The sequence below is a fragment of the Melanotaenia boesemani genome, chromosome 3, assembly GCF_017639745.1.
Source record: "Melanotaenia boesemani isolate fMelBoe1 chromosome 3, fMelBoe1.pri, whole genome shotgun sequence".
Lineage (NCBI taxonomy): Eukaryota > Metazoa > Chordata > Actinopteri > Atheriniformes > Melanotaeniidae > Melanotaenia > Melanotaenia boesemani.
Genome location: NC_055684.1, coordinates 36,186,826 through 36,205,756, shown reverse-complemented (window position 1 = coordinate 36,205,756; position 18,931 = coordinate 36,186,826). Strand labels below are relative to the sequence as shown.

At 36.8% G+C, this 18,931-nt stretch overlaps 3 protein-coding genes across 4 annotated transcripts in view; 1 reads left to right on the top strand and 2 right to left on the bottom strand.

The window, feature by feature from the left end:
- LOC121637220 (ataxin-7) overlaps positions 1-9,396 on the bottom strand; it is a 36,720-nt gene extending 27,324 nt beyond the window's left edge. For both annotated transcript variants that reach the window (XM_041981232.1, XM_041981234.1), the window contains exons 1-2: positions 9,253-9,396; positions 7,840-7,955 (exon numbers count right to left, since the gene is read on the bottom strand). The gene's annotated coding sequence lies outside the window, so the exon portion shown is untranslated. The remainder of the gene's footprint in view (positions 1-7,839; positions 7,956-9,252) is intronic.
- A 1,965-nt stretch (positions 9,397-11,361) lies between these two features.
- thoc7 (THO complex 7) lies at positions 11,362-14,342 on the top strand. The gene is made up of 8 exons (XM_041981238.1): positions 11,362-11,451; positions 11,684-11,804; positions 11,988-12,115; positions 12,220-12,306; positions 12,475-12,532; positions 12,628-12,694; positions 12,801-12,870; positions 12,993-14,342. Exons 1-8 carry the CDS (start codon positions 11,433-11,435, stop codon positions 13,052-13,054), a joined length of 612 nt encoding a protein of 203 aa, XP_041837172.1. The 5' UTR covers positions 11,362-11,432; the 3' UTR covers positions 13,055-14,342.
- LOC121637223 (interferon-induced GTP-binding protein Mx) lies at positions 14,166-18,910 on the bottom strand. Its single transcript, XM_041981236.1, has 12 exons — positions 18,646-18,910; positions 17,753-17,890; positions 17,499-17,653; positions 16,439-16,577; positions 16,161-16,359; positions 15,999-16,077; positions 15,804-15,926; positions 15,570-15,711; positions 15,344-15,502; positions 15,154-15,230; positions 14,795-15,037; positions 14,166-14,691 (listed from the first exon to the last, which is right to left on the bottom strand). Exons 1-12 carry the CDS (start codon positions 18,830-18,832, stop codon positions 14,467-14,469), a joined length of 1,866 nt encoding a protein of 621 aa, XP_041837170.1. The 5' UTR covers positions 18,833-18,910; the 3' UTR covers positions 14,166-14,466.
- Positions 18,911-18,931: the final 21 nt, after the last annotated feature.

Genomic DNA, 18,931 nt, shown 5'->3' with positions numbered 1-18,931 from the left:
TGGCAGCATTTGAAGGTATTTATCTAATTTGGAGAACCCTGGGCTTCACAAACTCCCTCAGACTTGTGATATAGGTTCTGGTTACAATCTTCACTTTAATTTTTTCTCTACAAACTTACGCCAAAGTAAATAACTCAGTAAGTAATCAAACTAGCCAACAGTGGTTAAGTGGTGCCCAGTAAAGTGGAAATACTCTTATATGCCACCTTATTTTCTTTTATTTGTTTGTTTGTTTTGTTGTTTGTTTTTAATAGCCTGTTCAGCAAAGGATAAACGCTTTGTGTTATAAAAAGTGACATGTAAGAGTCACTTTCTAGCTTCTTGGGAGTCCACATTTGCAATCAAACAGACATGCACCAAACACCTAACAACATCCAGCCCTTGGACCTGATACTTGCAAGCTGGATGAATGCTGTTTGGCTGAAAGTTAGATCAGCTGGAAGAGGCAACACGGGAGTTTTTTGTGTGTGTGTGTGTGTGTGTGTTTTTGATGACATACCAAAGCTTCTCTTGCAGAGATAATGTCAAATCAGACAAAATATGAGCGTTTTCTAAATTCTCCCAGGCAGGTGAAGATGGAAACATCTTGCTCCAGTGAGGAGCAGATGGAGTATTTCTCCCTCTCCGGTGTTACGCCGATAGCATCACGGTCGTCACGGAAACGTGCACAGCTGAACAAGCTGAATCTAGGTCATTCTAGGAATTTCTGAGTCGTATTACGGCTTCAAATGGATCCAATAATCTTTGTAGGTTCTATGAACATCAACATGGTTTCTGAGATCTGAACTTAAAGAATATTTAGTGACTCCACTGAATGAAACGGTTCAAAAAATGAACTTTTTTAATGTCCTGAAGGGGGTCATTTTTTCTTTTCTTTTGTTTTTCTTCACCACAGTATTTCTGGTTGTGAATCTGGGGAAACACTAAATTGTTATGGTATTTCAGAAATGCATGTAAATGTTTCAGACCAGATTATTACAGTAATCTGATTACTCTCAGATAACTGATTTTGATTGTCAAGTAATGCACTCGGTGTTTAAAAATTTTTAAAAAGTTATGACAATGTCTTTATTATTCATGTAAAATGGGTGGTGTTACATAATTAGCTATAAATGAATTGATATCAAAACAAATTTAATCGAAATCAAATCGAAAAAGCCTATTTTGAATCAAATCAAATCGATTCAGGAAATTACTGACGATACCCAGCCTTAAGCACGACTAACAACAGCATCTTCAAGAGCTGAAAGAAGCAGAACACAGAGGTACATTCAAATCTTAAGACTTCAGTGATACACTAACTTGGCCAGAAAATGGTCCGGTAGTATTGGCACACTCCCTCATGTTCTGCTGCTTGACATCAGAAAGGAAGTGTCAGTGCCATTATGAAATTAATGCCTCGACTCCACAAACTTCTGGCTTATAGAAAATACCACTAGCCAGTGCGAGGTGGATAAAGCTCTCATCTTTGTCTTCCCAGAAAAAATATAAACCAACAAATAATTTTTAAAAAGACACTGAAGTGATGAACAGGAGAGGGGATTTGGAAGTGGGTATACTCTGTGATAATTGGAAAATAAGCTGATATACTGCATATCCTGCACAACACCACTGATTACCAAGAAGCCATTAGAAATTTATGAACTTTAGAGGGAACTGAACTTCTTGTAACATACAGCTAATTAGTAATCTGAGAGTGTGATAGACTGAGGTACATTGAGATGGATCTTCCATCCATCCATTCATTGTCAATACTTGTTCCAATGCAGGGTCGCAGAGGGTTGGAGCCTATCCCAGCTGTTTTCAGGCAAGAAGCAGGGTACAACCTGGACAGGTCAGTAGTCCATCACTGGGTCAAGATAGATCTTTACGTGCATTAAACTGTTAACAATAATCATTACATTGAATTGTGATTTGAGAAAAGATTCACACTTCTGATGTTAAGTAGTGGTTCTGTGTGTTTGAAACCTCTGCAAAGTAGTACCAAAGAAAAAACCCTGATACCAGGTGACTACAAACAACACAATATGAGTAATGTAAAGGAGATAAATGTGACACTTAAAAAGCATCCATGACTTATTTGAACCTTTTCCCTGGTGATTTAAAACATTTTTTACACGTATAAAAGCGGATGAACAATTTCTGTTAAATTCTAATTCAGTATTATTTATGTAGCACCAGTTTATAGCTAAATCATGACAGAATACTTTACATGGAGGAAAACAAAAAACTTAAAGTTTCAGCAAGGCCTTGACAGGGAATAAAAGCTGGGTTTACTTTACTTTCACTTTCAAAATGATTTACTCTAATTCACTCCTGTGATGTAAATATTCTACTAGCATGCAAGAAAACAAGGAATGGAGGCCCTGCACATTGTGGTGCTGGAGATAACTTTGTCCTTTTTGTTTGTTTTGAATGGGAATAATTTATTCTACTACAGAGGTAAAAAAAAGCTGTAGTATGAATGGGATGGACACTTCTAGTCTAGCCCTACCTTTTATGATAACTACTGCAGTAGCTGAGTCAGTGCATACTTCCCCCCTTCTTCTAATATGGAAGGTGTCTAATAAAATAAATCCTCCCTACCAAACAGCACGAAAGTAACCCAGGCATACATTTTGGCATATACTGTATATTAAGGAAAACTGTATACTAAGCTTAAAAGGGTGGCTTAAGCTGAAAAGGTAAACCTATGAATGAAGTATCTTTAAAAAATAAAATACACCTTCTTTCCCCTGGTCCGGTGTACAGCAGAAAGACATAAATCTCAGTCACAAACTGATCCATCATATCAAACTTTTCATAGCACTTTAACACTCCTAACCCTACTGCACATGTTCGTCATATATGAGGATGTTGCATTTAAAGACTGCAGACTACATACAACCTAAACATAAACATAAAAAACAAACAACATAAACAACAGACTACACATTTGACACCTAAAGGAAACCACAATGTAAAACCGGTACACAGGATTGAACCTAAGTAAACTTAGTGATGAGTTTGGGGTCACTTGACTAGTAAGAGACACTGTGAGTGTTATTGGAGGCATTTTCACCACCGTTATTTGTCAATAACTTTTCCTATGATTTTTCAACAGAGAAAAGAAAAAAACTTTTTTATGTTGGTCATTATTAGGAAACTGTAATTATAAACCTCATCTATTTTCTGTACGCAGTGGGGAAGCTGAACAGCTCGGATAATGACAAGCCAATAGTGTTATGTCCAAAGTGCTGGAGATAGTTCCACTGAGTAGACTTGACAAGTACGTCCTGCTGACAGACAACTTATTTGGTTTTAAACGAAAGCATGGCACTGATTTATGTATTTTTGCACTAAAGGAAATTTCAGATAAATATAATGGGCAAAATTCTACAATGTTCACATACTTCATTCTAAAGCAATGGATTGTGTTAATCAAAAATATCATTTCTAAAATCGACTAAAAGTAGGGTCCCAGAGGTTTTATTTGGAGTCTTGGTTTATTGGTATTCACAACAGACCATGAGAGTGAGATGGGGGAATGTGACTTCTATTCCCTTCCATGTGCCCAATGGTGTTAGCCAAGGGCAGAATTTTATTTCTTTTTCCTTTTAATTTGCATATGGATGACTTGTCTTTGATTTTAAATGCATGTGATACAGCCACTTAGTTCATTTGTTTAGAGACGGAATAGCAATAGAGTCACCAGAGGTTCCATCAACCAGAACTGTACGCTTCCACAGTGCAGAACTTCTCTTGGTCAGTCTGTCTTTTCTTACAAAAGTGCAAAGCTGTGGAATTTATTACCGGCTGAACTCAAGACAATATGTGCGTTTAAAACCTTCACCTCTAGGCTTAAGTCTGGTCTGAAAACAAACCAAAACTGTACCCATTTTGTAAATAGCACTGTACGTGTGTGAATGAATGAATAAATTATAGATTTTTTACTGGGTAAGTTTTTCATAAGTTTTGTAATGTATCACTGTAGTTTAATGTAGTGTAGAAAGACCCAACCAGGGACAGTAGTTGAGAATTAGCTCTGGCTAAAAACTCGGCTTGAATGGCATCAGCTACAAACTTTTGTGACGATGTACAAATACAATGTCCCTGTCATATGATTCAAATAAATAAATAAATAAAATAAATTGGCAAACTTGTCTGTAGACATTGAACATTGTGGAAGGCTTTGTATGTTTTAATTATTTTGTCTGATTGTTTGTTTTTTTGTAATATGGATCCTCCTGGAGAATAAAGTATACCTACTTATTCCATTGCTGGGTTGGGGACTTGAGCCTATCCCAACGGCTACCAGTCGAGAGGCAGGTACACCTTGGACAGGTTGCCAGTCAGTCGCAGGGCCAAGACAGAGAGACATACAAGCACTCACACTCACTCATTGGGAAAATTTAGAGTGACCAATTAACCTAACATGCATGTCTTTGGATGGTGGGAGGAAGCTGGAGGGAACCCAAGCATACATGGGGAGAACATGCAAACTCCACACAGAAAAGTTAGTGGCCCTTAAGCACCAGAGTTGCCCATCTCTGCATAAGCTGTGTTGATGGATCAAGCTTGAGAATGAAGGAGGAGAAGGAGCAGTAATCGATATAATCAAGAGTAATCTCTGTTTCAAATTGTTTAGATTCTAAGGCACAAACAGAAACACCCACATCCCTGCTGAAATGTATAACATTAACAGATTTTGAGTGAATAAAGCTGACGTGCATATCCTCATTTTACTGTTCTGTCTGTGTAGGCGGCAGTGGTCTATGCTGCAACCCCAACACATGGAGAGAAAAATATATAGCCTAATCTAACATTTATATTAGACCTGAAAGGAAATACTAAAAACCAGCGATGAAAGAATCTTTTAGCAAGAAGTCAGAAAGGTTTATGTATAAATTACTTTTAAATGAAAGTTGCTTTTATTTTTGCCAGCTACTATTCCTCTAGCATAATCATTTTACTATCACAACATTAACTAGTGAAAACTGGATCCTTGAGATACCTGTACCTGCAGATAAATGACCAAAAAAACTTGGATAAGTTGTGTATTTGTGAGTGAACAAAGTTTCTCATTGCATCCACAAATGCAAGTTAAAACTGCAATTCAACTGTGTATACAAATAAATACACAGTAACAAGACCAAAACACACCTCCACTCAGTGTTTTGTTGGTGTTCTTTCCTAGTTGTGAAAATTTAAAAAGTGTAAAATTCTTCCTTCACACTCTAGATGAGAGCCCCCATCTATCTTGGTTTCAATGCACATGATAGCCAGGGAGTGTAGTAATGCACCAGGCAATATTAACTAGCACATAAGTGCAAGAAACATGAATAAACATGAAATATACATGACTTAGAATATGCTCCAATATCCAAACAACATTATTTTAGGAAATGTTTCTGTATTTCCAGATTAAATTGTTCTGTCACATTAGGAAACAAAAGTGAAACAAAACTGGTCCCAAAGTGCTTATAAGATGAAAAACTATTTTCATGTCCCATCTAATCCTTTTTGAAACATGTTGTTGGCATTTTATTACAGGCGCATACTAAAAAAAAAAAAAAAAAAACAGCTTTAAGGTCTAATGTGTCTCCTTTGCTGTGTTCTATTTTATGTCCAACACATATATATATATATATATATATATATATATATATATATATATATATATATATATATATATATATATATATATATAATTAGATAGATAGATAGATAGATATAGATATATATTAGTGCTGGGCATTGATTAAAATTTTTAATTACGATTAATTGCATGACATTCTGCGATTAATCGTAATTAATTGCATTGTTACGTGCAAAATGCCTCTTTCCTTTAAAAGAAGGCCTACAGCTATATAAAGAAAATGCAGTAAACACGACATCAGGGGTGTTCAACCTGCAACTCTGGAGCTGCAAGTGTCTCTCTGGACCTTCCACAATGCCTCTAAATACGTGGCTAAAATATTTTTTTAAATCTATCTTTCTTGTCATTAGGTTGGAAACCAGGGACTTTTATTTCTTTTACATCATTTTCCACATATATCTACATCCCTTAGAAGAAAGTCTGTTTATCCTCTTTTTATAAAGGTTTTATGTTTTTCTTTATTTTAAAACCTAAAAATGGAAATAAAAATGTGGTTCTTCAAAAATAACAAATATCCTATTGTGGCTCTTCATTAAAAATATATATGAAGTTGCCGTTTTGAAAAATCTCATAACATTTGCAGCTCTAAAGGAGTTTTATTTAGCTGGATGAGGGAAAAATGGCTCTTTGGATTTGAAAGGCTGCAGACCCTGCACTAAACACTTAGCAGCAGTTTTCTCTTTAAACAGCAACAGTTAAAATATTTCTTCGTATATATTTATAAAATCAAATATTTATGAGAAAGAAGGATGAAATGTTCAGGATTTACTAACTAAAAGGTAAAAAATCAGCAAGATGAGTTTAAAGCTGTGAAGCTGCTTCCTTCTAAACACAGAAGGAACAATATGTGATGAATATCAGCATCAGGTGAACAGACAGAAAGCAGGATTAGAATCTCACAGTTTCTAGATGGTGAGGAGAGAGAAATATTCACAATATGAACAATAACTTCCATCCATGCACCTTCAGTGCTTCATTATCCAGATTTTTGGCCTATAAATTCTCTAAACTTTCATTTTTAGCTTGACTGCACCTGCAGCCTCCGCTACCGAGAGTTAAGGTGTTAACATCTCGTTTCTGGGTGTAGCGTCAGATGTGCAACTAAACATGTGTGGTATCCACAGAAAGTCCAGAAACTCAGCTACCAGCTCAGCAAAACCATTTCTATGACCAACACACACAGTTAAGACAACAAATAATTCAAAGACCAGCTACATAAAGTCTGAAAAATATGTAAAACCAGATGTCTCCCCATGAACATAAACAAACGGCTCCTCTACTGAAAGCTCACATCTCACAGATTCCACAGCTGGAAATTTCATCTCGCTATGACCAAGATTCACCAAACCAGAGACAGAAGAAGGCCCGATTTATGCTTCACGTTTGTAAAAATCAGAAAGCATGTCTTACCTTTGCTGTCTTGCATAAATTAAAACCGCATTTAACGCGTTAACATGCCTAGCACTAACATATATATATATAGATATATATATGTATATAATTCTGATTGGCTGTAGAGTGTCCATTGAAAAGTGATAAAGAAGTTCCAGTCAAATAGCCTTATTGCTGTAAATTATTGTGTTGACTAAACGCTAGTTGGTAAATCATCCTCTGGACACACACAAGCTGTAAGAGCTGCACCCGCCCTCTGAAATTATTCTTTGTGTCACGTAACATAACTGCGGCCAACCGAGCTGCAGGTTCTGTGTCAGAGCGGTTACCTTGGCAACACATCAAGACGAAATAGTCCACTCAGCTGCTTCTTGTGAAAAACTTACGATTTTACAGGTAAAAAACAACATTAACGCATTAATAATTTATTTAATATTTCTTTCTTTCGTAAATGACCATGGTATAAGCGGGATAATGCCCTTCGAGGTGTCCATTATCATAAATTAATGGGCGAAGTCCATTAATATATGATAATAGATACCTCAAAGGGCATTATTCCTTACATATATATATATATATAGACAGAGAGAGGGAGAGAGAGAGTATACATTTTACAGCACCTCACACTTTTTTTCAGAAATGGAATTGTATAATGTAACCTGGGAGAGAGTTGGGGCTGAGCATATGCAATTCCTACATTTAACTCCATCAATTCTTCAGACAAGTAAGGGTCCCTAAGAGTATTTTATAGCTATTAGAAAACAACATTTGTCCATACAGTTTCATAATAAGTAGCTGTGAGATCTTACCTTGGCAAAAGAAAAAAAAAAAAAAAAAAAAAAACAAGGAACTTATTTTTAACTTGATCAGACGATCCTCATCAGTTTGGGTGTTTGCTGGCTGGCACACACACTGGGGAAGATATCTGGAGATACAAACAAGCCAACACACAGGAAACACAGAGACTATTATTGGCCAGGCAAAAGTTAGTTTTTGTTTCTTTTTGTTGTGCTATTTAAGACAGTAAATCAGTAGGATTATCAGAGGATGTCCACAAAATAACTCACCCTGGCCGAATGCAGCATTAAATTTAACCCACAGTAATCCATTTTAAACATTTACATTTTCATTTATGTTATCTAACTGATGTATATTACATATTATATTTTACAGGATTTTCACATGGTGATGACTTGACTACCAACAACCCAACAATTTTCTGTGCGAATAATACGTTTTTTCCCATCATAACAGCTGCTGCATATGTGTTATATTACGTGTTATATTACCTTGCATTAGAATTTGAATAAAACATCAAATCATTGGCTTCCTATGCTTAATAATAATAGTTGCTGCCAGATTTTTGTTAGTGTGATTTTCATGATGTGTATGTTATAGAATGTGTTTTATAAGTAGAATAAATGTTATATGAATCTGTGTGAAGGGGTAAATATGGTTTGGAGTTTAAGGTCCTCTGGTGGTTGCAAAGACTGAAAAAGCTTTTCTAAAAGTTAGTTTATAATTTATTTTACAATTCATAATCAGAATATAACAATTTAATTCTAATTAAAAAATTGTTAGAGGCCATGTTAAATTGATATCCTTGCTTACAATTTCTACATGCAGTGACTGTAACTATCATGCCAAAGAAAATGTTCTGCATACAATCTAACACTACCCTGTTAGAAGATCTGCTATTTCCTTATATAAATCTATCAATCACACCTGAATGAACCGTTATCTGTAGACAGATCATAGACCAGGAGTCTATGATTATATATATATATATATATATATATATATATATATATATATATATATATATAAATAAATAAGCTGTACGAATGAAAACTTTTATAGTAGCTAACAGCGATCTGTAGTTTAAGCAGGCATTTCCAATACACCTTTGCTACACCTTTACTACATGCTAACTTAACAACCGTGATCAATTTAATTTCAAACATCGAAAAAGCAAAGTATACATCTAGATATCTGACCAAATACACTATGTCTATAAGAGGCTATGTTATATAAAAAGGCTCCAGTCAGTGCGGGTCTGTGACTGGCACAACGTTACTACACAGCAGTGGTGGCTAACTGTTACATTAGCCTGCTAGCTGATACCAGCCATGACTAGCTATAGCGAGGAAGCTGGCAGAAGCCTGACAGCACAGCAGAAGTCATTAGCCGCCGTCGCGTATTGACAACATCTTTACTCTTACCGTGACTCTGGATGGTGTAGGTTTAAGTGTGACACCAGGCTAATAGAGATCAACTAGATGCACTGGGCAAATGAGACAGAAGACGGTAGGAAATAAGCGAGTTCAACGCTCAGCCTCTGAGGAGGTCTTCACCTGGTGCTTCCATGTCTGTTTACCAGACTGCATTCTGGGACAGAGACGCAATTGCGCGAGTACGCACGCAACTCACGCACATCGTCAAAGTGTTTTGTGTTGTACACACTAAAATACAATATGTAACTTAATAAACAACGACTAACTAAGTCAAGGATAAAAACAAATAATAAATTATTTTTAGTATTGTGGTTTTCCTAAAATGAGTTAATCAATAACAGGATAATCAACATCTACTTAGTTTTTCTTATTTGTTTTATTCTAGGATATGCCAAATGGATATTTTGGACTAATTGCAATGTAACTTTATTGTTTGACTTAACTTTACCGTTCTGGAGCATTATTAAATATTCATAACAACATCAAATACAATCATTTGCCATCCAGCTGCATATATATACATATATATATGCAGCTGGATGGCAAATATATATATATATATACATAAATCTTGGAGGAATAATTAAAGTACAATTTCATAACTTAAGCATCATTTTCTCTTTCTTTGTTTTTCTTTTTTACCATTTACCTGTATGACTGATTGATCTTTCTATGTATACACCTTGCTAATCAGTTTCAGTGTGAGAATCTCCACATTGCAGAAGCAATAGTTAGCTTTTTTAATTTAATTTTTTTTTTTTTTTACTGTATCCTTTCATGCTGTGTTGTTGTTATTTTTGTTGTGTTTATTAGGCTAAAAAACAGAGTGACTCAGAGACTGAATCACTAATCACGCAGCTAAGAGTGAGATGTAGACAGTTAAGGAAAATTCTATTCAACATCTAAGTATCAGTTGAACCTGGCAAAGGAGTGAACATGCCACAGAGAGGTGATATGGACAAGGCTCAGGGTTGGATTTTACTAACAAGGCCTTCCACTTGTGCAGACTCACAGAGTCACAGAGTTGTTAATGTTGTGGAATCATTGAGTCAGTGAGGATTTCATCAAGGAACACTATAACTTTGATGTGTTGTGGTATCATAACACAAATAGATTGAAGATCTTACAGTGGTTATTAATCTGCAACATTTAAAGAGCCAAAATGCACAACATCCCATGCTATGATCCAAGAAGTAGTTTAAAATATCAAATTATAGATGATTTGGCAGTCCGCCAAACTTATTAAGTTGAGAATTTTGGTCAGAGGATAACCAATGACCACCGTGACTGAAATCCAGTGAGGTCCTTTTCCCTCAACACTATACCAATCAGTCCTTATAGATAGACATTGCTGTCAATAAAGAAGTAAAGCCCTCAAACCGTGAGATGCAAAATCTAGTGATGTGTTGAATTAAATATTGAACCATTTTAACTACAGTCCAACAGTTTATGTGGGGAAAATCAGGTACTTTATTAATGCAAGACAATAAAGACCAGTCGTGAGATGAAAACCTTTCCCTGTGTGCTTAGAATCTCAGATATGGGTGAAAGAGGACATTTCAACAAAATCTACAACTGTCAAGAAAGGAGTGAATGTGTGAACTATGTAAAAGTCATGCACTAACAAAGCAGTGAGGCCTTGACCCCAACCTAATGTCTCTGTGATCTGGAAGTGTCTCACTGTTTTACACCACAGTATGATTGAGCTTGAACCTTTCTGCCATGAACAATTCAGGGTTACTTAAAGAAAAAAAGTGAAACACTTATAGAATAATTCTGATGAAAGAAAGAAAGAAAGAAAGAAAGAGTTTCAAGCAACAATACGTGAAGCTACTACATGCTGCACATGAGTACTAGGAAAAGGGTCTGAATGCCTACCATTTGTAAATGAATGTGATATTTCACTTAATTTTATGTTAGCAAGACACCCCAATGACAAAATTTATTCTGTAAATGTGGAGAAGTGAGTATATATTGTCAAGAAAAAAAATCAAGATTACTTTATTTAATAAAATGCGAAAACTAAAATAATCGTCAAAAGCAGAACTAACGTTTTCAGGCCAGGAGGGGGCAGTAAGGTACTTAGCCGTAACTAACTGCTCTAACTAGAAAGAAGAAGAAGAAGAAGCAGAAGAAGCAGAAGAAGAAGAAACACTAAAGTAGAGAACATGGGAGCCGTTACAGATGGTAAATAACTGTATACCTAAATGGTTTCAGCTCTCACGTTTGGGATTTTAGTAGCAATGTTTGCTTGTTATTGTAAAGTTTTAGTAGATTAAAGTTAAGTTTCAGCAGAGGCCGTCTTTTGCTAATAACAACTACTATACAATGATACCTAGCATCAGTTAGCTTAATGGTGCTCCTGTTTCTTCACACGACATTTCCCGGAGGGTGTTCAGTTTACCTGTTTGTTGTGCAGATGAAGTCATACGAAAACGTCTTCTTATTGACGGCGACGGAGCTGGAGATGACCGCCGAGTCAATCTACTACTGAAAAGTTTCACGAAATGGTGCAATGCGCCAGGGACCGCAGAGGAAGGGTGAGTGATATTTGCAGAACCTAGTTTGTTTTTTTATTTAACATGTTTTAACTTTACATGTTTTCCTTTCATTGTTAAGTCGTTTTCATGAAAAGAAATGTACAGTGTAAATACAATCTTCTTTTCCAAGTATAATGTTGCGGCACAGAACCTAACTTGGTTCTCAAACGGTGTTATGTGTAGATTTACACAGTACCAGAGGATGTTGAGCTCTCTGGCTCAGTGCGAGTTTTCCATGGAGAAGACATCTATGGTTTACGACATGAATCTTCGGGAAATGGAGAATTACGAGAAGATTTACACAAACATAGGTGACAGTGGTCTAATTTAACAAATTTTTGTCTTTCTTTTTAAATTACAAGAGTTGACAACTAATAATTTACTAATCGATTCATCCTTTTTGTCCACATCGCAGAACAAAACATCATGTCCGCACATGAGAAGATTGCAGAATGCAAAAAAGAAATTCAGAAGGCAAAGAGGATACGAAAAAATCGTCAAGGTAAGAATATATCTTAAACTTACAGCTTTATAGCAAGTGTTGTATGAAGAAATTATTAATGAACAGTGGTGATTTTAAACATAAGTGATCCATCATTTTAGAGGATGTTTTGTCAGAAAGATGTAAATATTTGCACTTCACTGTTTCCTCCCTCTTTTTCCCTTTTAGAATATGACGCCTTAGCAAAGGTAATCCAACAGCATCCAGACAGGCATGAAACACTCAAGTAAGTTGGCATGAATCAATCCAAACATTGGTTAGCATTTAAATGCTTTTGTAATAGTTAAAATGTGTCCATAACATTCTTTTGGGCGTCTACAGACAGTTGGAGGCTCTTGACAAAGAACTTCAGCAACTGTCGCACATCAAGGAGAATGTGGATGCAAAGGTAAAACCAAATAGATTTAATATCTTTTCACTTTACAGGTAGAATGTTTTCAATCCCATTTTTTTTTCTTTTGGTCTTTCTTTCTTCAACTTGTTCTACCACTTAGTTGGAGTTAAGGAAGAAGCAGTTTCACGTGCTTCTTACAACCATTCAGGAACTTCAGCAGACACTTGAACGTGAGTGTTTTATTTTTATTTATTTATTTTTCTTATTAGCAGCGGAGTTCTGCAACAATTCAGTAAATGCTTAATGTGCAAGAAGTGGTGTAAAAATCTCTCCCCTTTTTTCTCTCTTCTAGATGATGAGAAATCAGAGCATGATGACCACAGTCAGGGGAGCCCAGTAGAGAACAGCGAGTGAAGACAGTCTGACTTCACAGATTAAGCTTTTAAATGAATTTGGGTTAAATCTTTTTTTTTTTGTATGTGTTGTTTTGAATAAAGTTGAATTGTTAATGATAGTCCATTTAACACTTATCTTTTACTTTTATTATATATAAAAAAAGTTGTGGTGAAAAAAGAGGGTAGATAAATAGGAATCAGTTAAACCAATAACAAAGAAAATCACTGTGTAATAGCAACTACATGCAGCACTGGAAGTAACAGGTGACCTGCTTTACTTTAATTACTTCAAGTGAAAGCCCACATGTGTCCAGTGATGTAAAAACAAGAAGCAAGGTAATGCTCAATATATGTATTTACTGTTATAACTTGGAACTTTTATTAACTTTTCCACAATGCAGCACTAAAGTACATTTATTTTTGTTGATACTTGAAATCTTCCACATTCAGCAAGAATCCAGTGGCTGTGAGACATTTGACATTTCAGAATCAGAACTACTTTATTAATCCCAGAGAGAAACTGCTGCAGTTCAGCGTTATTTGCATTAATAAAAATTGGGAAAAGTGTATTTTTGGAAGTGTCAACACTCACATTTACTAACAGATTATTATTGTATTATATTTCAGAAATGGGTCTTGGTAAAATTTAAACAGAAAAGTAAAAAAAAAAAAAAAACCACTAGATAATGGAATGAGATAAATCATAAGATCAAATTGGAACGCTCAAATCAGCAGACAAACGTCCTTATTTAAACATTGAAATAATAAAGAAATTAAATTTGAATAAATTAAAAAAAAATTGGTTTATACATTTTGACAATGGCAATGATGTTATTTTTTATTTTTTGAATTTGCTACACATTTCTTAGATTCATGTGATTTACTCAAAACAGAAATATAGACTGATTTAAACAGTCCTGGAATAGACCTGTGCTGCATTGCACAAAATATGCAATTGCAAAGAGTGCCTTGTACTACGCTACAACGATTCCCATGGGTTAAAACACAAAAACACATTTGGATTTGGACTTTGGATTTTTATTTAGATTTACTTTAGCTGTAACGACTATCAGCTATAAACAGCATATAACATTCCTACAGTTACAATCACTGTTTTTATTTATTTATTCAAATGATGGTGCAACAGGTTTGTGGTGGCACACCAGAACTTGTAGAACTTCACCAGGTATGCACAGGCCTGAATGGGGTGCTTGAAGCAACTCTGCCCTCTTGTGGCCAATTTCAAAAGTTTCCCTCAGCAAAAACTCAGAATTCTCCTTGTCCTGAAGCATCTCTTGCAAAAAGATTTTAGGCTTTGACTTAACTGTTATAACAAAAGTAAATTTATCGACTATAAATAGCATGTAATGTGCAGTTGTACTGAATTTGACAAAAGCAATGCATGAGGTTTGTGGTGGCACACTTGAACTTCTAAAACTCCACCAAGTATGCACGGGCCTGTAAGAGGCGCTTGAGGCGACTCTGCAGCGCTGCCCTTTTGCTGCCGATGTCAAAGTCTTCCTTCAGCAAAAACTCAGAATTCTCCTTGTCCTGAAGCATCTGTAGCATCTCCCTCTGCAGATGGACAGCAGACTCTTGGAGCATCTTGTAGCGGATGACCAGGGGGATCTGGTCGGCCAGACGCAAGCCAGCAATCTGCAGGAGAAAGAAAGACGAGGTTGGGCCATTACTGAAAACCATCAAATCTGTCATGACTAATGGGTCTTAAAATACATCCTGCTTCTAAGTGAAAACCTACTTTGTAATAGGATTTAAGATGCACCATCAGCTCCTGAAGTGTTGCATAGTTATTGGTGGAGTACACAATGCTTCTTTGTGAAAAGACATTCACTTCCTCTTCCTGTCCCTCTTTCTTGCTTTCATTCAGACTGTCACTGTAAGTCTTGTCCTGAGAGTAAACCAGAAGCTCCATCTTGAACTGAGTTCTTAGCATGGACTCAGCAGAAGACTCTTTTTCCTGCTTTATGGCTTCAATCTTGGCCTAGAAGAGAGAGTTTTCAGTTGCCGTGGTTTGATTAAAAAAAGTACATTTTAACAGCTAAAATACTGACAAGGACAAAAACTGCAAGTAAGGCTAAACTGAAAGATGATGGCTACCTTGACTGTCTTTACAAGGTTAGGAAATCCAGTGAAGCTAATGTTGGCCAGCTGTACGAACACCTTCTTAACAGCATCTAGAGGAAATACAAAATAATAACTTGTTAGTTAATTCCAGCAAATTCATGAAGCTTACTGAACAAGAAATTTGTAATCATGCAAAAAGAATGGCCTGATTAAAAATATTAACCTCCTACGTCCTTAAGTTTGATGATGGCTGGTTCTTCCAGCTGTTTGATCTGCTCCTTGACCATCACCTCAAAGGTCTTGTAGTTGATGAAACCAGGTAGTTCTCTTCCACGGTACCTCTCTTCATATACCTCCACCTCTCTTTCAATTTTCCTGTTGACTGAATCACACAAAATGCATGTCAGAGTTGGGGACAGCTGTTCCCTAGTTTATAATACCATACTCACAGTTTTCTCCAGAGTAGTCCAGGTGAGCCTTCCATTTCCCAAACTCTCTCCTGAGTGTAGAAAACACATTGAGGTTCTCTCCACACTTGAGCTCCTCCCCTGTGGTCAGACTGATGGCATCCTGAGTGAATTCTGTCACTTTCTGCAGAACACAACAGTTACAGATATATTATGTTAAATATGCGACTACAAATAAATGCAGTCGGGTTAGATTCACATAGCACGTGAGCTCACATCAATGAGGAAAACCAGTCTCTCTCCTGCATCAGACGGCGGTCCAGTGCCATATCGGTCCAGTTCAGCCTGAGTCTGTTTTAGCTTCTCTTCTATCTGCTCTTCCAGTCTAGGCAGCGATCTCTGGAAATTGCACATCTGTTAGACTCCTGGTTAAATGATCAAGTCAGTGGTTAAGACAAAGTAATAATTCACCTCAATGTGATGCACAAGCTCCAGTGTGAGTTTTTCAGCCAGTTTAGGAACAGTGGCATGGTCCTCATTGTAAAGAGTGCTGCAGAAAGTATAAAAAGCTCAGTTATGTAACATTTCATTGCATACATTGATTGCACAATTATCCAAACATGACAAACTTACTGGAAATAAGGATGATCTTTAAAGAATGCTTTCTCTCTCTCAATGGCTTCAATGAGGGACACCTTCTCTGTGATCTCCTTCTGACCGCGGCACTTAACGATCATGTAGCCCTTCTTTAGCTGGATGACTTCATTGTGGACAATTTCAACCACTGTCTCTTCTGTGCCTTTGTCCACCAGGTCAGGCTTGGTTAGGATACCTGAAATAGAAAGGAATAACTGAGTAGAGTTACTCACCAAAGAACTAGATGGGCCTCTAACAATATTAATACTATTTACCCAGAGTCCTCTCTCCATCAGGATCCACCTGCTGTGCCATCTTCAAAGCCTCTGTGGTGGCAATGTCCACATTGCATGGAACCACCACCAAGCTGATGGTTTCTTGTTTTGTGATGAACTTCTGGATCAGTCTCTTTATCTGAAATGACCAGTTCATATTGTCCAAGTTGTAAACTATTTGGTAGCTACATGCTAACTACACATCATGTTGGCACACATGGACACATAATCAGTGATGTTTTCTGAGATCATTGTGCCCTCACCCAGGAAACCATGGTTAACTAAGCTTCATCATGTGTCCGGGTAGATGACCCACAGCAAACACTAAGGCAAGGCAAGTGTATAGCACATTTCATGTAAAAGACATTTCAAAGTGCTTTACATAAAACATTAAAAGCATTACAGTGGGGTGCAGAAGAAGCACTGCAAACTAAGCAGCTGCTACTGCCTTTGTGGTCCTCTGGATTGGCTTCTGGATTTGGGCCTATAGGAGATGACTAAGAACCCTCTTGTTTTAGCAACCTGTGCATCCAACTGGTTTGATATCTCCACTCAGAAGCCAGCACATTAGGTAAACCTACCAAATCTAATGCAATGAAAAAAGCCACAAACTCCACACAAAAAAGCCCAACATGGATTCAAACCAGGAACCTGTGAGATAACAGTAGTAACCACAACAATGCTGTCAGCCTGCCACTAGAAATCATTACATCCTAAATATTAAACCTTCAGAAACACCAAAAGAAGAAGAAAAAAAGAAGAGGTTTAATTATTTTTTATTTTGCAAGGTCCCAACTCAAAGAAGCCTTTAAAGATAAATGGGTGGGTGGGTGAAAGGGGGGGGCTGACATTTCACTTCAAGTCCAAGCGCCCCTTTACTAGCAACATTAAAATGGGAAAGAAAAAAAATTCACTCAGTTTGATTTTATTTTACTTGCTGACATAATTTAACTTTTTTAGGACCATGTGAATCTTGTGTGAGTGGGCAGTCGGTTTTGTGGACCTATTTGAACAACCACTAGTAACCAAAAGTAACACTTGAAACACTAGACTAGCCCACCTGGTCCCCGATGTTCTCTGGTTGTCCCTTTACAGCCACCCTGGCAATGCCGGGCAGGTCAATCAAAGTCAGGTCTGGAACATCGGGAGAAGCGATTTCCAGACTGATGAGGTCGTCACTGATCCCCACCCCGACTCCAGCCATTTCATCTTGTGCTGGAGTGAGAGGACAATAGATTGAAGTTCTTATCATCAGCTTGATTTGAACTTTAAATGCTTTGATTAAAACATTAAAAAAATTAAGCACTGTTATACCTTCTCTAATTTTTTTCTCCACAATTGCAGGGTCATCTAGCTCTTCTTCATATTCTTGATAGCTTATCTTTCCATACCAGTCCTGTCCTTCTTTCCTTCTCTTCATCTTCAGCTCCAGAGGACATCGTGTAACAATACCTGATTAATAATAAGTCAGTGACATGAAGGAGGAAAACATTTTAACAAGAGATCAAAAAGTAAACAGGGTTATTTAGGAAACTGAACTGCAAATGTATTCGTGTTTTAGGAAATGTATGCAGAAAATCAAAGCCAACACCTTTGACAAATAGGAAGTCACTCCCATAATCTTTCCCCTATAGGTCATCAGTAAGTTGATATTTTTTGGTTCAAAGAAGTTAGAAGAACAATTAGGATTTTAATGGATTACGATTATGTAGAACTACATTATTCTTACTTAGCACCCCTATCAGGTAGAATGATTGCTGCTGTGTTAAAACAATCTGTACAGCTTAATGCAAACCATAACCAAGTTTAAAGAGTCAGTCAGAAAGTGTGTGCTCCTACACTCACTGTCAACTAGTTCTATCGTAATTTGGATCATATATAATGGCTGGTTTACACGCCTTTGTCTGAAGCTGACCTTTTTCCAGTTAAAATCAATAAAAGTTATAACAAAGATCAGTGATGGATCGTGAGAACAGAATGTAATATGCACAAACAGGTTTGGCTTCTTTTCACAGTCGTGTAATATTTTCTGGGGTCTGCATTGTTATAAAGCACCTGAGTCGCAGTAACAGAGCACCTGTCTTTATAAAGTCATTATTTAATTTGAATGTTCATCATTACACTTAAAAACACAATTTTGTTGGGTGTAGTGTGTTTTTCCATTTAAATAAATAAATAAACATACGACAGAAGGATAATAACCTCACCACTTCCTCTTGGCAGAGCCACTCCTGAGAGCGCCTCTAGAACCGAGCTCTTCCCCGAGCTTTGGTCTCCTATCACGGCTATAGCAGGCAGCGCCAGGTCCTTCTCTACACCCAGAGAGCGGAGAGAGTCAATCAGGTCAATGCAGGGACGCACCTTCTCCTCGTACTGCTGGTTCAGAGTGTTCATGGTGACTGAATGGCTCCTGAAAACATAAAACCTTCAGAGCTCTGTGTGACTTGTAGTCTAGCAGATGAACACTGTGATCTGAACCAGGCAAACCAGGTT

Bases quoted from the DNA above. Each gene is read 5' to 3' on its own strand.
- thoc7 (XM_041981238.1), top strand. The intron at 11,805-11,987 runs GTGAGTGATATT...TGTTATGTGTAG, and splicing joins CCAGGGACCGCAGAGGAAGG to ATTTACACAGTACCAGAGGA. The intron at 12,116-12,219 runs GTGACAGTGGTC...TCCACATCGCAG, and splicing joins GAAGATTTACACAAACATAG to AACAAAACATCATGTCCGCA.
- LOC121637223 (XM_041981236.1), bottom strand. From the start codon at position 18,832: ATGAACACTCTGAACCAGCAGTACGAGGAGAAGGTGCGTCCCTGCATT. The intron at 16,578-17,498 runs GTGGGCTAGTCT...TGGTCATTTCAG, and splicing joins CAGAGAACATCGGGGACCAG to ATAAAGAGACTGATCCAGAA. The intron at 15,038-15,153 runs GTAGCCATCATC...TCTCTCTTCTAG, and splicing joins ACCTTGTAAAGACAGTCAAG to GCCAAGATTGAAGCCATAAA.